At 41.8% G+C, this 15389-nt stretch overlaps 2 protein-coding genes across 2 annotated transcripts in view; both read right to left on the reverse strand.

Annotated features, from left to right (window-relative positions):
* LOC101617395 (zinc finger protein 548) overlaps positions 1–15389 on the reverse strand; it is a 473530-nt gene that overhangs the window by 372655 nt on the left and 85486 nt on the right.
* LOC123454723 (homeobox protein MSX-3-like) lies at positions 5288–5899 on the reverse strand. The gene has a single exon (XM_045133709.1). It carries the CDS (start codon positions 5897–5899, stop codon positions 5288–5290), a length of 612 nt encoding a protein of 203 aa, XP_044989644.1.

The raw sequence follows: 15389 nt of genomic DNA on the forward strand, positions 1-15389 counted from the left end.
AGATAGGAAGATCACCATGAATTTGAGGCCACCCTGAGATTACATAGTGAATTCCAGGTCAGCCTGGACTAGGGCAAGAACCTACCTCAAAAACAAAAACAATTAAAAAAAATGATTTCTAGTAAGTCATACCCTTCCACTAACCACCTCTCATTCTTTGTCATGAGTCTAGCTTGTTTACCATAAGTGACATCTTTTCCATTCCTACTAAAGAGTTAATAGCCTTCCCTTAACAATTGTGGGAACTAGGGATGGAGAGATGGCTTAGCGGTTAAGTGCTTGCCTGAGAAGCCTAAGGACCCTGGTTTGAGGCTCGATTCCCCAGGACCCATGTTAGCCAGATGCACAAGGGGGCACACATGTCTGGAGTTTGTTTGCAGTGTCTGGAGGCCCTGGCATGCCCATTCTCTCTCTATCTTCCTCTTTCTCTCTCTGTCTGTCACTCTCAAATAAATAAATAAAAGTAAACAAAAAAAATTGAGGAAACTAAAGAGCTAATAACTATCCCTGCCTGAGAGATTACTTAGTAGTTAAGGCACTTGCCTGCAAAGCCAAAGGACCTCAGTGCCATTCCCCAGGACCCATGTAAGCCAGATGCACAAGGTGACACCTGCATTTGGAGTTCATTTGCAGTGGCTGGAGGCCCTGGCATGCCCTCTCTACCCCCCCTCTCTCTTTCACCCTCTCCCTCATTCTCTCTTTCAAATAAATAAATAGAAATAAAATATTAAAAAAATAACTATCACTAAAACTAGCAGGCAATAAAGAAGCAACTGACGTGTTTGACCTCATTAAGTTTTACACCTTCCCTGATAGATGTATTCCCCTTAGCCTAGATGACATTGAGGGACCAGGGACCATCTAAGTATCTTCTCTTAGACATTCTAGGTTGAAGAAGCCTGTGCTGAACAAGGACACAAACAGCTACAATTGTCTTATCAACTGCACCTAGTACAGTCTGTTTCTTAGGATCCTCCATAGAAGTTTGAATCCCATCCTGGCTCAGTGCATCAGCCTTCATCCCACGGGAAGGCTGCTGCCCCTCTCTGTACCTCTCAATAAACAAGTCTGTCTGTAGAAATCAAGTCTGATGTTATCTTTTGATTTTCTCTCATACTTTCCTTACACCTACATATAAATTCTTCTCTTCGTTTCATTTAGCAAGATGTCTCCCTCAAAGTTTCCTGAGCCTTGGAGGGTTTGTTTGAGGTCTGAAAAGCTTCTTATTTTCAGCTTTGATGGGTTTTGAGAACCCTTAGAATCTACCACCATCTCCATAGAGAAGGTTCTCTAGCTAGCAGTGATAGCATCAGTTATATTCCATCCATCATGCCCTCTGGAGGGGTGATAGAAATGACTTATCCACGGCTAAGCAGTGGGCTTTCTCCTTGTCATTTTGATGAGTCTTGGGTCTCCCCACTTTCTTTTCTTTTCTTTTTTCTTTTTTTTCTTTTTTTTTTTGGTTTCTCGAGGTAAGGTCTCACACTTGCTCAGGCTGGAATTCACTATGGAGTCTCAGGGTGGCCTCGAACTCTCGGCAATCCTACTACCTCTGCCTCCCGAGTGCTGGAATTAAAGGCATGCGCCACCACGCCCGGCTCCCCACTTTCTTTTACATCTTTACAAAGAAGGTTTTCTAACCAAACATGAGGTCAGAATTAGTCAAAGGGCATAAACATATACATTTATGGGGCTTTTCTTTTTTTTTCAAAGCAGGGATTCACTGTAGCCTAGGCTGGCCTGGCATTCACTATGTAGTCTTAGGGTGGCCTCAAACTAGGGGTGATCCTCCTACCTCTGCTTCCTGAGTACTGTAATTAAAGGCATGCACAACAGCACCCAGATTTTATTATGCTTTTTAATGGATATAGTATCTTCATTTAGTCAAAGAGCAGTGGATAGTTCCCTCTTTGACATTCTCTAAACCATGGCTTTGTTGTTATTTTTTGCTCTGTTTGTTCATTTTTTAAATTAATTTTGTACTCAGTGAATACAGTCAAGTTGGTACCATTCTTAGCATCCTCGGGACCCTCCTTGTTGGGGTATATGGGTCATGTATTGTGGGGTTAGCCATCAGTTTTTGAGGAGGAAATGTATCATGACCCAATGTGGGGCTCTGACATTCTTTTTGCCCCCTCATCTGCAAATTTCCCTGAGCCAGGTTGGGTTCATTTTAGGTCTGCTTCAGTGATGAGGTCTTGGGAGCCTCTGTGTATCTGGATATCTTATCTGGTAGGGGCTGATTGTTCCCTGTGTCTATCTCCTTCACCATTGTGCTGGTTCCAGGTTCTCCAAGAAAAAAAGCACTCTTGCTTGTTTCCCCAATTATTCTTACTTTCAGCTGGGGTCCTTTATAGGGTGGTTCTGTCCTTAGGATCTGTGTCTGTCTGAAAAAGAGAAGCAGATTCTCTGATGGAAAGTAAAGTTAGCACCAGATAAATGTGATAACCATTATGTTTTAGAGAGATTTTAATAGCTGTAGGCCCACTTGTAACCTACGATTGGTGGAAGCTTGATCATGGAGAGCGGGCTCATGTTTGGATATGGTTCAGACTTGATTCCCACCTTCAGTTATGTGTTCCATTCCATTGAGCAGACCAGTTAGCCAAGTAAAGAGCAACTGGTTTCCCACCATGGCTATGTACCACTGTTGCACTTGTCTGAGCATCATGTCAATGTTGTTTGCTGCTAAGTAGGTTAGACCATGAGTTGCTTGGACAGATATTGGTCATTTTCCTCCAGTTCCACATGTAGCACCTTCTGGTACTAGATGTGTTGACTGTCTTGGAACTGACTCTCTTCCAGCTTCCAACCATGTCTCTTCATGTTATGTGCCAACAGCATATGATGTCTTCAGCAGTAGGGTCTTACCACTAACCTTTGGTGGGTCATCAAGCACACTGACAGAAATCTGTCTTCTTTGGGCAAATCTTCTAGGTCTCTCTGATCAATAGTTCATTGTGGATGTTAGCCTGCTAGTACTTGGACTTACAGGTCAGTGCCCAAGAAGAGAAGGAAGAAAAAGATAAGTGATATAAAAGAGAAGGAGAGATAAGAGAGAAGAGGGAGAGAGAGAAAAAAAAAAAAAACAGAAACAGGAGAAGATTAAGGTCAGTTTCATCATTCCCTCTCCAGAGCCTTGTGATACAGGTGTTCCCTCTAAGTGCCTTGTGAAGTTTCAACCATTTGGTCTGTTTCTCATGATGTAGAGTTGTATGGGACCATTGCAGTTTGGGTCCAGTTTTGTGTCCCCCCACCCCCTTCCTTACTCTCCCTTCCCTCCTCACCCTCCCTATTGTCCAGTATGTCAACTTCTTGGGTAGATTCTGGTTAGGAGCTGTAAATAAGTGAGACTATGTGGCAATTACCTTTCTCTGATTGGGCGAGTTCACTGAGAATGACCTGTTCCAGGTTCAACCATTTTTCTTCAAATTTCATTGTGTTGTTTTTCCTTACTGCTATGTAGAATTCCACCATGTAGTTATCTTAGTTATTTATTCATGTACTGATGGATATCTGGGTTGATTCCAGCTCTTAGCTATTATAAATTGAACAGCTATAAACATGGTTGAGAAAATTTCTCTGAACTGAGGCATGGAGTTTTAAAGGTACATGCCCAGTAAGGGTATAACTGGGTCTGTTGGTAACTTGATAGTCAGCTTTTTTTAGGCATCTCTACATTGCTTTCCAAAGTGGTTGTACCATCTTACACTCCTACCAATGGTGGATGAGGGTTCCTATTTCTACACATCCTTGCCAGCATTTATTTTCATTTGATGCTTGCTATCCTTACTGGGGTAAGGCAGAATCTCATTGTTGTTTTAATTTGCATTACCCAGATGATTAGGGATGATGAACATTATTTAAGTATGTGTTTGCCATTTGTATTTCTTCCTCTGAGAATGGCCAGTCCAGTACTTTGTCCCATTTTGTGAGTGGGTTGTTTGACTTTTTTTTTTTTTTTTTTTTTTTTTTTTTTTTTTTTTATCTTTCAACTTCATGTTTTAATCAGAGCAGAAAGATCCAGTGAAGTCTGCAGGACAGTGGTTTTTCATGCACAGCTATCTTGCCGTGGCCTGCTGAGCAGAGCCTAGTCCTTCCCCTCCTCCCAGTGGGAGAATTCCTGATCACCAGGAGCACACAATCAGCACCCTTCACAGTCCAGTTCCTCCTATCCAGCCTGAAGGCAGTAACAGAGAGGAAGAGCTTGTCCATTCTGGCCAGTTTGGCTCCCAGGGGAGGCCAGTCTGTGAGTTCACAAGTCCTCAAAATTGTAACTTTTACAGGAAAACAGCAGTTTTTGTTTTTTCTCACGACACCGACAGGCACCCTGAAGGGTCTCAGTCCTGCGCAGCAGGGTTAGGGGTTCTAATGGGAAGAATAGCTGAGATCATCTGTTTTTTTTTTTTTTTTTTTTCTTCATCGGGCAAAGACAGTGATGGCTCTAAAGATAAGCTCAATGCTTTGCCAAGGCACAGAAGGATAACCGGGGTAAGTCCTTATGTACCAATTGAGGGAGGCTCTTGGTTTGCAGCGCCCACAGCTCAGGTTCAACCTTAAGTTCCTTCTCTTCACTGTTTGGACCCCAAGCCTGCAGGCGGCTTGGGCTCGGTCACCGCTAGGTCCCACCCACCAGCCTCCTTTCTGAAACTCAGCTGGCTCCACACATCCCACCTAGGTCATTTCCCTGAAACCGCTGCCGCCACCCCCATCTATGCAGCGTTTTGTCTTGGGATCCTTACACTTTCAAAAAATGAAGGAAAAAATCTCTAATATAAGCATAAAAGTTTCTGTTAGGTGACAACGTATAACACATCTAATGAGAGTTATAATAGTTCTTAAGTTTCTTTCTAGCAGTCTTGGTATCTCATGTTTAATTTCTTCGTTCGGGAATTCGTTTATTGTGACAGTCCAATACTTTCTTTTAAATCCTTCCGCCTAGACTGTTATCCGAGGGTCAGAGCAGCGCGAGATCCAAGAAGCCGACTTCAGAGCACTTTGTCCGCTGCTTTGTGCGAAGTAGGAAGGTCTATTCTGGTCCTTTCGAGAGTCCTGTATATGTCCACCGCTGTACAGAGAACAATTTGAAACGAACATCATTTTAAGAAAGTTAAAAATCTTTGTAACATACCCATAGATAGGCTCCAGGCATCAACTATAACATCGTATGAACAGCAAAAAAAAACAAAAAACAAAAAAAAACTAAAATAACAAACGACCCCGAAAGGTCGGGGGCAGACGACGGCATCGACACGGCTGTGGGGCAGGCCTTCGGAGGCCCACGGTCCTAAGACAGGTAGTACATGCCGTAGGCGGCCACCGGCCCCGCGAGGAGCCCCGGCACTGCAGTCCCGCCGAACGCGGCCGCCGAGCCGTGCAGCGGGGCGCTCAGGGGGAAGGGCAGGGCGAACGCCGGCAGCAGCGGCTTAGCCTCCAGTTTCAGCTTCTCCAGCTCGGCCTCCTGCAGCCTCTTGGCCTTGGCCCGTCGGTTCTGAAACCAGATCTTGACCTGCGTCTCCGTAAGGCTCAGGCTGCTGGAGAACTCGGCACGCTCAGCGATGGACAAGTACTGCTTCTGATGGAATTTGCGCTCCAGCGCCAGCAGCTGCGCGGTGGTGAAGGGCGTCCGCGGCTTGCGGTTGTTCTTGTGTTTTCGGAGGGTGCAGGGTGGAGGGCTGGGGGCACGTGGAAGACACGCGCGCGCTACCGGTGGGAGCCAGGCTCCGGGTTCTGCGGTATTCTGGGCCCTTTCCTCCCCTGGCTTCCCAGGGTGGGAGTCTGACCCGCACTCAGACTCCAGCAGCGACTCGACGCTGAAGGGTAATGGACCCCGCTCCACGTCGCCCTCGCAGCGCACTTGGAGCCCAGCCGCGTTCATGTCGAGTGACACCGGGGCCATGCGTCGGTAGATGGTGCGAGGCTGGCCCGGCAGGGGCGCGGGACGCTCGGTGGCGCCCCCACCCCTCCACGCCCAATAAAAAGGTGGCGCCGCTTTTATCTTGTTTGACTTTTTATTGTTTAGGTTTTTGAGTTCTATGTAGATTCTAGAGATTAGGCCTCTGTCAGTTGAATATACAGCAAATATTTTCTCCCATTCTGGAATTCATTCAGGAATCCTTTAGAACACCAAACAGACAAAACCTGGAAAGAACCTCTCCTCAACATATTATACTTAAACTACCAAACATACAAACCAAAGAAAATATATTCAAGGCAGTTAGAGAGAAAAATCAAGTTACCTACAAAGGCAAGCCCATCAGGATCACAGCAGATTACTCAACACAAACTTTAAAAGCCAGAAGGTCTTGGAGTGATGTATTCCAAGTTCTGAAAGATAATAACTGTCAACCAAGGTTGCTTTATCCTGCAAAGCTATCCATTCAAATAGATGGAGAAATAAGGACATTCCACAACAAAAGCAAGCTAAAGGAATATTTGAAGACAAAACCAGCTCCACAGAAAATATTTGAAATAATCCTCCATGCTAAAGAGAAAGAAAAGCACACATATAAGGAACCTGAAAAAAAAAAAAAAACAATACTCAAATACTAGTTAATACAAGAGAGCAAAGGTGGGCTGGAAAGATGGCTTAGCGGTTAAGCGCTTGCCTGTGAAGTCTAAGGACCCCAGTTCAAGGCTCAATTCCCCAGGACCCATGTCAGCCAGATGCACAAGGGGGCACATGTGTCTGGAGTTTGTTTGCAGTGGCTGGAAGCCCTGGTGTGCCCACTCTCCTCTCTCTCACTGTCTCTTTCTCTCTCTGTCTGTCACTCTCAAATAAGTAAATAAAAAATTTTAAAAAAACAATAATAAAATAATAATAATAAATTTTAAAAAGACAGCAAAGGTAAAACCAGAAGAACTATAAAAAATGTCAAAAATAAATACATAGCTTTCAATAATATCTCTTAATATTAATGGCCTCAAGGCCCCCAATCAAAAGACATAGGTTTGCAGACTGGGTTAAATAGCAGGACCCTTCAGTTTGTTGCCTCCAAGAAACTCACCTTTCTGCAAAGGATGGGCACTATGTTAGGGTGAAAGGTTGGAAAATGGTGTTTCAATCAAATGGGCCTAGAAAACAAGGAGAGATTGCAATGCTAATATTTGACAAGGTAGACTTCAGTCCAACATTAGTTAGTTCCTGGAAGCAACCCCTCTCACTGCTCCTAACTCCAATAAATGCATTGCTTCACCAAAACCTGTTTTGGTGCAACTGTGCTTTAGTCTGTCCTGTGGGCCCTATCTGGGGTGAACAGTAGTGTTGTCTACCCAGGGGAAGAGTTCGTGTGATACTTGGTGCCCAAACAAGGACACAGCATAACCAAAGATGAGTCACTGGATGACCAAACTATGAGTGTGCAACTTGAGCCTGAGGGTGGAGCATCTGTGGGGAAATCTTGAGGTGGCTGTCCTCCCAGTGCATCTCCGTGTGTGTGGTGTGCCTTCTGGCAGCGATAGTGGTTGCACGGGTCTTTTTTTGGGTAGTGACACTGCAGCTAAGGCTGGGCCATGAGGAGGTGTAGTGTCTATGCAGGGGAGGGAATCTCAAAGGTGATCGTCTTCCTTTAAGTGGTATGCAGTAGCATGCATGCTTGACAAGTGAGACCCACTCCCGAATAAGGGACATCCTCAAAATGGCTAAAGGTCTCAGGCAAATACGGAAGTCCCTGAGGGTGACACATAGGGACAAGAGTGCTGCCAAGATGCAGTGGAGGTAGCCTGGCCATTGTTATGGCTAAGGTATACATGTCAGGCTGAGATGGCTGCATGGAAGGAGGTTGCTTGTATAAAAGAGGAGTTATACCAAGGAAAGGGCATTTGGCTGGTGCCCTGTGTTAGCCTCTGCTTGGGCAGGTCAACTGGATGAGAGATGAGTTAGCTAGAGGTGCTGCAGGCTTGCCATATCTTAGGGCTAGCAGGAAGAAAGAGAAACAAAGCACCAAACAGTTCAGTGATGAAGAGCCCTTTCTGGGAGAGGACAAAACTGGACTCAGTGTGAAGGAACTCACAGCTTTGAAAGAGCCTCACTTTGTCTCCATGGAAACAGGGCTAGATAGTTATTTCTCATTCCTTGGTCTAATTTTCGTTGCTGCCCAAGATCTAGGACACCATTTGGGGTTCTGTGATCCTAATCTGTGGCTTCCATGCTTCCATTCTGGTGAAACTAAATGTCTCAGAGATAAAGCTCCACAAAAGCTATTAATCCCAGTGAAAACTGAATCAATCTCCAAAGACTGCAGGTAGATTCAATAGTAAAATATTTATTAATGCAAAGCCAGAGCAAGTTGAGGCGTGGGTGAATGGAAGGTTGGAAAAATTAACCACTGCTGATGTAAGACTAACAATCTTCATAATAAATGTAAGAAATCACTGGAAAACTCCAGCTGATTTAAGACTGGGCCCTCCTGGTTTAAAAAAAAAAAAAAACTGGGATGGAGGCCGGGCATGTTGGTATACACCTTTAATATCAGCACTTGGGAGGCCAAAGTAAGAGGATCACTGAGAGTTTAAGGCCACCCTGGGACTACAAAGTGAATTCTAGGTCAGCTTGGGCTACAGTGAAACCCTACCTTGAAAAAAAAATCAAGACAAAACAAAAGCTGGGGTGAATATATTTTTATCACTCAGAAAAGAGAACAATGACTCTGCTCAAGACTCCTTCGGGGATTCAGAGTCATTTCCCTTTCCTTAGCAGTGACAGTGTGACTAATGCACACAGAGCATGTTGGGAGAAGAAAACTGGAGTCTATTGGAGAAACTAGTACTAATATAACTCTGGTAAAGGCCCTTGGTCCATTCATCATACAGCAGCAGTTCCTGTAATCTTCACCCATGCCTGAACTCATGGAGAACATTCGTCCCCTGGAAGTTTGACTCTTGAGATTCAGCTTCAAGGAAGTGGTTGCCTCAAAAAGGCTAATACTAAAAAAAAAAAAAAAAAAAAAAAAAAATTCTGGATGTCCAAGTATTCTGGAGTATGAACTCTCTGGTGCTAAAGAATGTTAGACATTTGTCAGAAATATTTCTCTGGAGACCTGGAAGACTCTAACCCTGTAATGAGACACGAACAGCTGTTCGATGCAACTAACAACTTTATTATGCAGCCACACAGTTTTTATAGAGTGATCAGAGTTATACATGAGTTACTAAGTAAGCTGTTTAAAACAGAAAGCATGTTTATGCTCTGAGTACAAGGCAACCATGACCGGTGACTTCAGTAAGAATACATGTCGGGGAAAATGGGCATAAAGACTAAACGAGGTAAAGGATAATAGGTCAGCTAAAACCAGGTTGGAGATTCGGCTTCTTTAGAACAACTGCCCAGGATTCTTGGCCTTGTGCCATCATCCTTGGAGGACCTTCTCCTCCTTCAGGCTGGTGTGCTCAAGTTACCTCACATCTCCCCTTCTTAGTTTTAGTCACAGAACAGAGGTTGCGAGGGCAATTGGAGTAACAGTGGTACCAATACGGATCAGAAACAGCAGAATCTTAAGGATAACACACACACACAAGCAATCAAAATGAGTATAGGTAAATTATGTCATAAATCTCACAGCCAATTAATAGGATTTAAGGGACCTGTGGTGTCAACCAGAGTATCAAAAAAGGATGAACCGGGCTGGAGAGATGGCTTAGCGATTAAGCACTTGCCTGTGAAGCCTAAGGACCCCGGTTCGAGGCTCAGTTCCCCAGGTCCCACATTAGCCAGATGCACAAGGGGGCGCACGCGTCTGGAGTTCATCTGCAAAGGCTGGAAGGCCTGGTGCGCCCATTCTCTCTCTCCCTCTATCTGTCTTTCTCTCTTTGTCTGTCACTCTCAAATAATAATAAAAAAAAAAAAAAGGATGAACCAAAGATCGTAGGCAATGGTTTGGAAAAGGCATGGAAGATGTCTTTTATAAGTGCTTCAATATCTAAAGAATAATTGCCTCTAAGATCTAGCAGGTGCCCTTTTATAAGAGACCAATGTTCCTTAGAAGAGTTGTGTTCATAGTTAGTAATGCAAAACTTTTTAAAATTCCAGTGACATCATAAAGTGAGCCTATATTGTGTTTCCATGAGTTGATCTAACCAGCAGGTAGCAGTTTCTTGAAGTTCCTAAATCCTACGAAAAGTTCATTGATCTAACTCTGCTTGTCTACTCCATACAGAATATGAATCCTTTTGCCAAGTAGAAATAAATTCATGATTCATAATTAATTGTGCAAAGCAAATCCAGCTGCTATCCCTACTGTGGTGATAGTGATTAATCCTATCATTCCAGCAATGACCTACTCAATAAATCTCCTTGTTCTAATTTTAATATGTTGGTAGAGAATTGACAGAAATGCAGACTCAGACCAAGGTTCAGGTATAGATACAGGGAGCCAAATATTGGGCCTTTGTTGAAGGATAAGTAGAGAATGGATAGTTCTATTGAAGGCAAATCATGATTAATGTATATATATAAAGAGCAGTTAATGCAAGAAACTATCTTCTGAGTATTATTAAAGGTTAGTTTACCAATGGCTAATACATTAGGTGACCATACACAAGCCTGAATATGACCAGTCATATTGCATACAATGGAATAATTTTGAGGTTTTATGGTACGAGAAAATCCTGAAGCAGTAGTAAATTTATATAGAGGGGCAGATAATTTCCAGATATGCCACTGTTCAGGACCCAAAGAACTCAAAATTTGAGGTCTGGGGGTGCCAAGTCACCATTATGCCAGGATAGGACATTATCTTTTGCTCTCCATAAGCCTAGTGTAGACCCATTACATTTGGTAACATTAAATCAAATAAAGGTATTATTATATATTAAATCTCCTCCACCCCCTTCTTCAGAACAATTTGTAAAGAGCCCATGAGGGCCCCAATCTATGAAAGAATAATTATGGAAATTAGAGATTTTTCCTAAATGACCCCTACAACTGCTCCAAAGGACAGGGGAAAAACTGTTTCCCCCAGGAAGTCATTTCACAAGGTGCTTCAGGTAGCAGAAAAGAATGTAAAGTATAACTTGTTATATGAGGATAATACATTCTGTATCATTAAATAAAAAGGTGACAGTACAGAAAAATCTCAGATGTAATCCAGAGTCATTCTCAGCATTGAAACCCCACCACTGTGTATACAGATTAACACATAAATCTCCTGCCCCAAAACATATAGGTAAAGTTGCCAAACCCAAAGAAATATTAATGTTTCTCCTTTCTTCTTGAGGGAATTGTGATCCTTTATTTCTCCATGGAGAGGGGAGATGTTGTGAATCATCAGCATAGACCATAGGTCCAGGGTGTCCAGTCAACAGCACGCAACAAGGGTGGATATGGAATATATGTCCAGTAAGTAAAGTTAGCAACTACCCCAGAGGAACAGGTAAGAAGGGCCAACACAGCCAGCAAAAGCTTGTCTGGAGTACCAGGAGTTCCAGTAGCATGAAGAGTTTTTTCAGCCTCTCATGACAGGTTCTTCATTTGAGCCTAGGCTGGAAACTTTTGAGCATTCTCTCTCTTCCTTTTTCTTTGCAGGTCATGGCTGCCATCCTTTTGGTTATCGGTTCCATCTATACTTCTGGGGGTTGTAGCTATGAACTTGCGAGACCAGATGCAGCCCAGGGCACACCAAATTTCCTCTCCATTACTGTAAGAAGCATACCATATCTTCTACCTAGGAACTTAAGTGTTCCTGGCTGCCAATCCTTAAAAGCTTTATACCATACTGGCATATCTACTGCTTCAAGTCCTGATTTAGCAGTGGAAAAATGTGTTTCTGCCCTAGATGCATATGGCTCTGAAGTAGGTAAAGTTAAAAAATTTAAGTAAATAAGGTAAGAGCTAGCAGATCTTCTGGGGGAACCCCACAATTCCCCCTTCTTTTAGTAATAATTTCTTTAGGGCACCATGGATTCTATGATTCCTTGTCCTTGAGGATTATAAGGAATTCCTGTAATATGCTTAATTTGCCATTCCTCCATAAATGATTGAAACTTATGTGAGGTAAATTCAGGGCCATTATCTGTTTTTAATTCAGTTGGAACTCCCATAACTACAAAGGTTTGCAACAAAGTTGAGACAGCAGCTTTACTTGTCTCCTTTTTGGATACAATAGCTCATACAAAAGAATATGTATCAAAACAACTGCTAAAAATTAGGTTCCAGGTAACATAAAATGAGTAAAATCCATTTGCCACATGGCATTTAGAGAGGCCCCTCGAGGATTTGTCCTTGCCAGAGTAGTTTTTTAATGTAATGGAGTGCAAATATCACATTGTTGTACAACTTGTTTTGCTAGAGACCACGGTATACAATAATGTACATGTAACCGCTGAGCATTAGTGTGTAGATGATAAGGTTCATCTGTAGGTGAAGAAAAATATCACCAGTTAATAATGAATCAGCCAATTCACTTCCAGCTGCTAATGGCCCAGAAAAGGAAGAATGTGATCAGATATGTGTCGTGTACAAAAGACGTCGTCTGTGTTGAAGCAATGACAGCAATGTGCTAAATAAAGAAAACAACTCAGGGTCAGGGCTGGAAATGTGAACTGTAAATATATCATGGTATAAATGTACAACACAAAAAGAGTCTGAGCTAATGTTGCAAGGAGTTACTACATATTGTAACAAGTACACTAAAGCAAACAGTTCAGACTTCTATACTGACACATAAGGAGATTTCAAAGTTAATTTTAAATCAGGTCCAACAATAGCTGCTTTTTGCTCATTATTACCATCTATGTAATATATGGGCACCTGGAGAGGCTGTTTAGAGATCAGTGAGCATATGTTTTAAAAATTGCCATATTTAGCCAGGTGTGGTGGCACACGCCCTTAATCCCAGCACTTGGGAAGCAGGAGGATCACTATGAGTTCAAGGCCACCCTGAGTCTCCATAGTGAATTCCAGGTCAGCCTGAACTAGAGTGAAACCCTACCTTGAAAAATAAAAAATAAAAAAATAAATTGCCATATTTTACCGGAAGGATAATGATTATCAATATTTCCAGCAAAATCAGCCAAAGCAATTTGTATTAAGGTAACAGTTTGTAATGCTTCATTCAACTCTTTTTTAGACAAGGGGATTATAATTTCATGTGGGTCATATCCTGTCATGTAAACACTATGATGACACCCTTGTAACATTATTTTTGCTATGTTATCTATATAAGATTCTATTCTCTTTGCTGCTTTAGAGTGTAAATATATCCATTCAAGAGGGCCTTCAGTCTGAACTATTATTCCTGTAGGGCTATCAACAGTAGGGCATACATATAAAAGAATAGGATTTACAAGTTCTATGTGATTAACAAAAGCTTGTCGTAATTTATTCTCTACTACAGTTAATGTTTTTCTTGGTTCAGGAGTCAAATGTTGAGGGCTATTTAAATCAGCTTCCCTTCCAATAACTTAAACAAATGAGCTAATTGGTAATTTGGGATTTCAAGAGTTGGTCACAAACAATTAATACCTCCCAATAATTTTTGAAAATCATTAAGTTTTTAGCTGGTCTAACCTAATACTCCCTTGTTGAGGTTTTAAAGACCTTCTTTCCATAATATATCCTAAGTAAGTATAGGGAACTAGTGTAGGAGCATGTGTTTCTAATTGTTGAATAGTAAAAGAAAAACAATTTTCTAATATTTCTTCTTCTAGGGAGAAAATAGTGTATCTTCCATATAATGTATAATATATACTTCAGGAAATTCTTTCTGGGATGGAGCTAAAGCAGTTGCAACATAATATTGACACATGGTAGGAGAATTAGCCCTACCCTGAGGCAATACAGTCCATTGATATTGTAACATAGGAGCTTGATTATTCAGAGAAGGCATGGAAAATGCAAACCGCATTTTATCCTCATTATGCAGTGGTATTGTAAAAAAAAAATCAGTCTTTTAAATCTACAATAATAATAGGCCAGTTTTTTGTAATCATAGCTGGAGAAGGAAGCCCAGGTTGGAGTGTACCCACACGGACCAGAGTAGCATTAACATTCCTCAAATCAACCAACGTTCTCCATTCCCCAGATTTTTCTTAATAATGAGCACAGGAGAATTCTAGGCAGATACAGAAAGTTCTATATGCCCTTTAGCTAATTGTTCAGAAACTATATCTTGTAAAGCCTGTAACTTTTCTTCTGATAGGGGCCATTGAGATGTTCAAACAGGCACATCACTTTTCTAAGTAATTTTTAAAGAAGAAATTTTCTCAATGGCCCCTAGGAAAAAGGTTCATTAAAAGTTAATTGGGCTGGGCATGGTGGCACACGCCTTTAATCCCAGCACTCGGGAGGCAGAGGTAGGAGAATCGCCGTGAGTTCAAGGCCACCCTGAGACTACATAGTGAATTCCAGGTCAGCCTAAACCAGAGTGAGACCCTACCTCGAAAAAAAAAAAAAAAAAAGTTAATTGGGAATCAACTTGCTGTAAAAAGTCCCTTCTCCATAAATTAATGGAGAGATCTGTAATGAAAGCCTGTAGGTAAGCTTGTAAATCATCAGGTCCAGTTGCTAACATTTGACTACTGATGAAAGTCTTAGTGGCATCTGACAATCTGACTCCAATCAAACTGAAATCTGCCATGTGTTTAGACCAATCTGAGGGCCACTCCATAGTTCTGATATGAGACACATCAGCACCAGTATCAAGCATGCCCTTAAACATTTTTCCTTTTATTTTTATCTGTAGAATGGGCTTATGATTTTCAGCAAGGACAGTACTAAGTCCTACAGTTAAATCAGTACTTCCAAATCCTCCAGTTCTTTGTAAATTAGTTGAATTCATGGGATTTGCATAAAGTAATAGTAATAATTGTGCAATACTACCATCCTTTTTAAAGGCGACATTCTATTGACACCCAACATATTTGAAATTTCTCCAGTATAGTCTTCATCTATAACACTGGTATGGACAGTAACTACATTCATAGTTGAACTAGACCTTCCCAATATAAGTCCTACAGTATTGGGAAGTATAAATCCATAATATCCAGTATCTATTTTATGAGGGTTTTCAAGGAATTGAAGAGTAATTTTGGGGGGTCATGGGATGTCAATAGCTGCACTTTCAGTTGTTGCAGCTTTTAGGCTCATAATATTAAGGGCTCCCTCATTTTGGAAGGGGCTGAGAGAACACCCCAGTATTACTTTCCAAAATCTATGTTCAGGGTAGGTAACATTTTTTTCCATCCTAATCATGTTTGATTTACATTCATTTAGCCAATGCATTCCCTTTTTGCATGTGGGGCATATACCTGGAGGTTTGTTCTTTTGCCCTCCTTTATTATAATCAAATTTCTTATTTGCTATTTTTGGAGCTCTACATTCCTGTTGCACATGCCCAGGATTCCCACAATTAAAACAACATTTATACTTTCCTTTTGAATAGCAAAAGTTTCCA

The sequence above is a fragment of the Jaculus jaculus genome, chromosome 14 (genome assembly GCF_020740685.1).
Source record: "Jaculus jaculus isolate mJacJac1 chromosome 14, mJacJac1.mat.Y.cur, whole genome shotgun sequence".
NCBI classification, from domain to species: Eukaryota; Metazoa; Chordata; class Mammalia; order Rodentia; family Dipodidae; genus Jaculus; species Jaculus jaculus.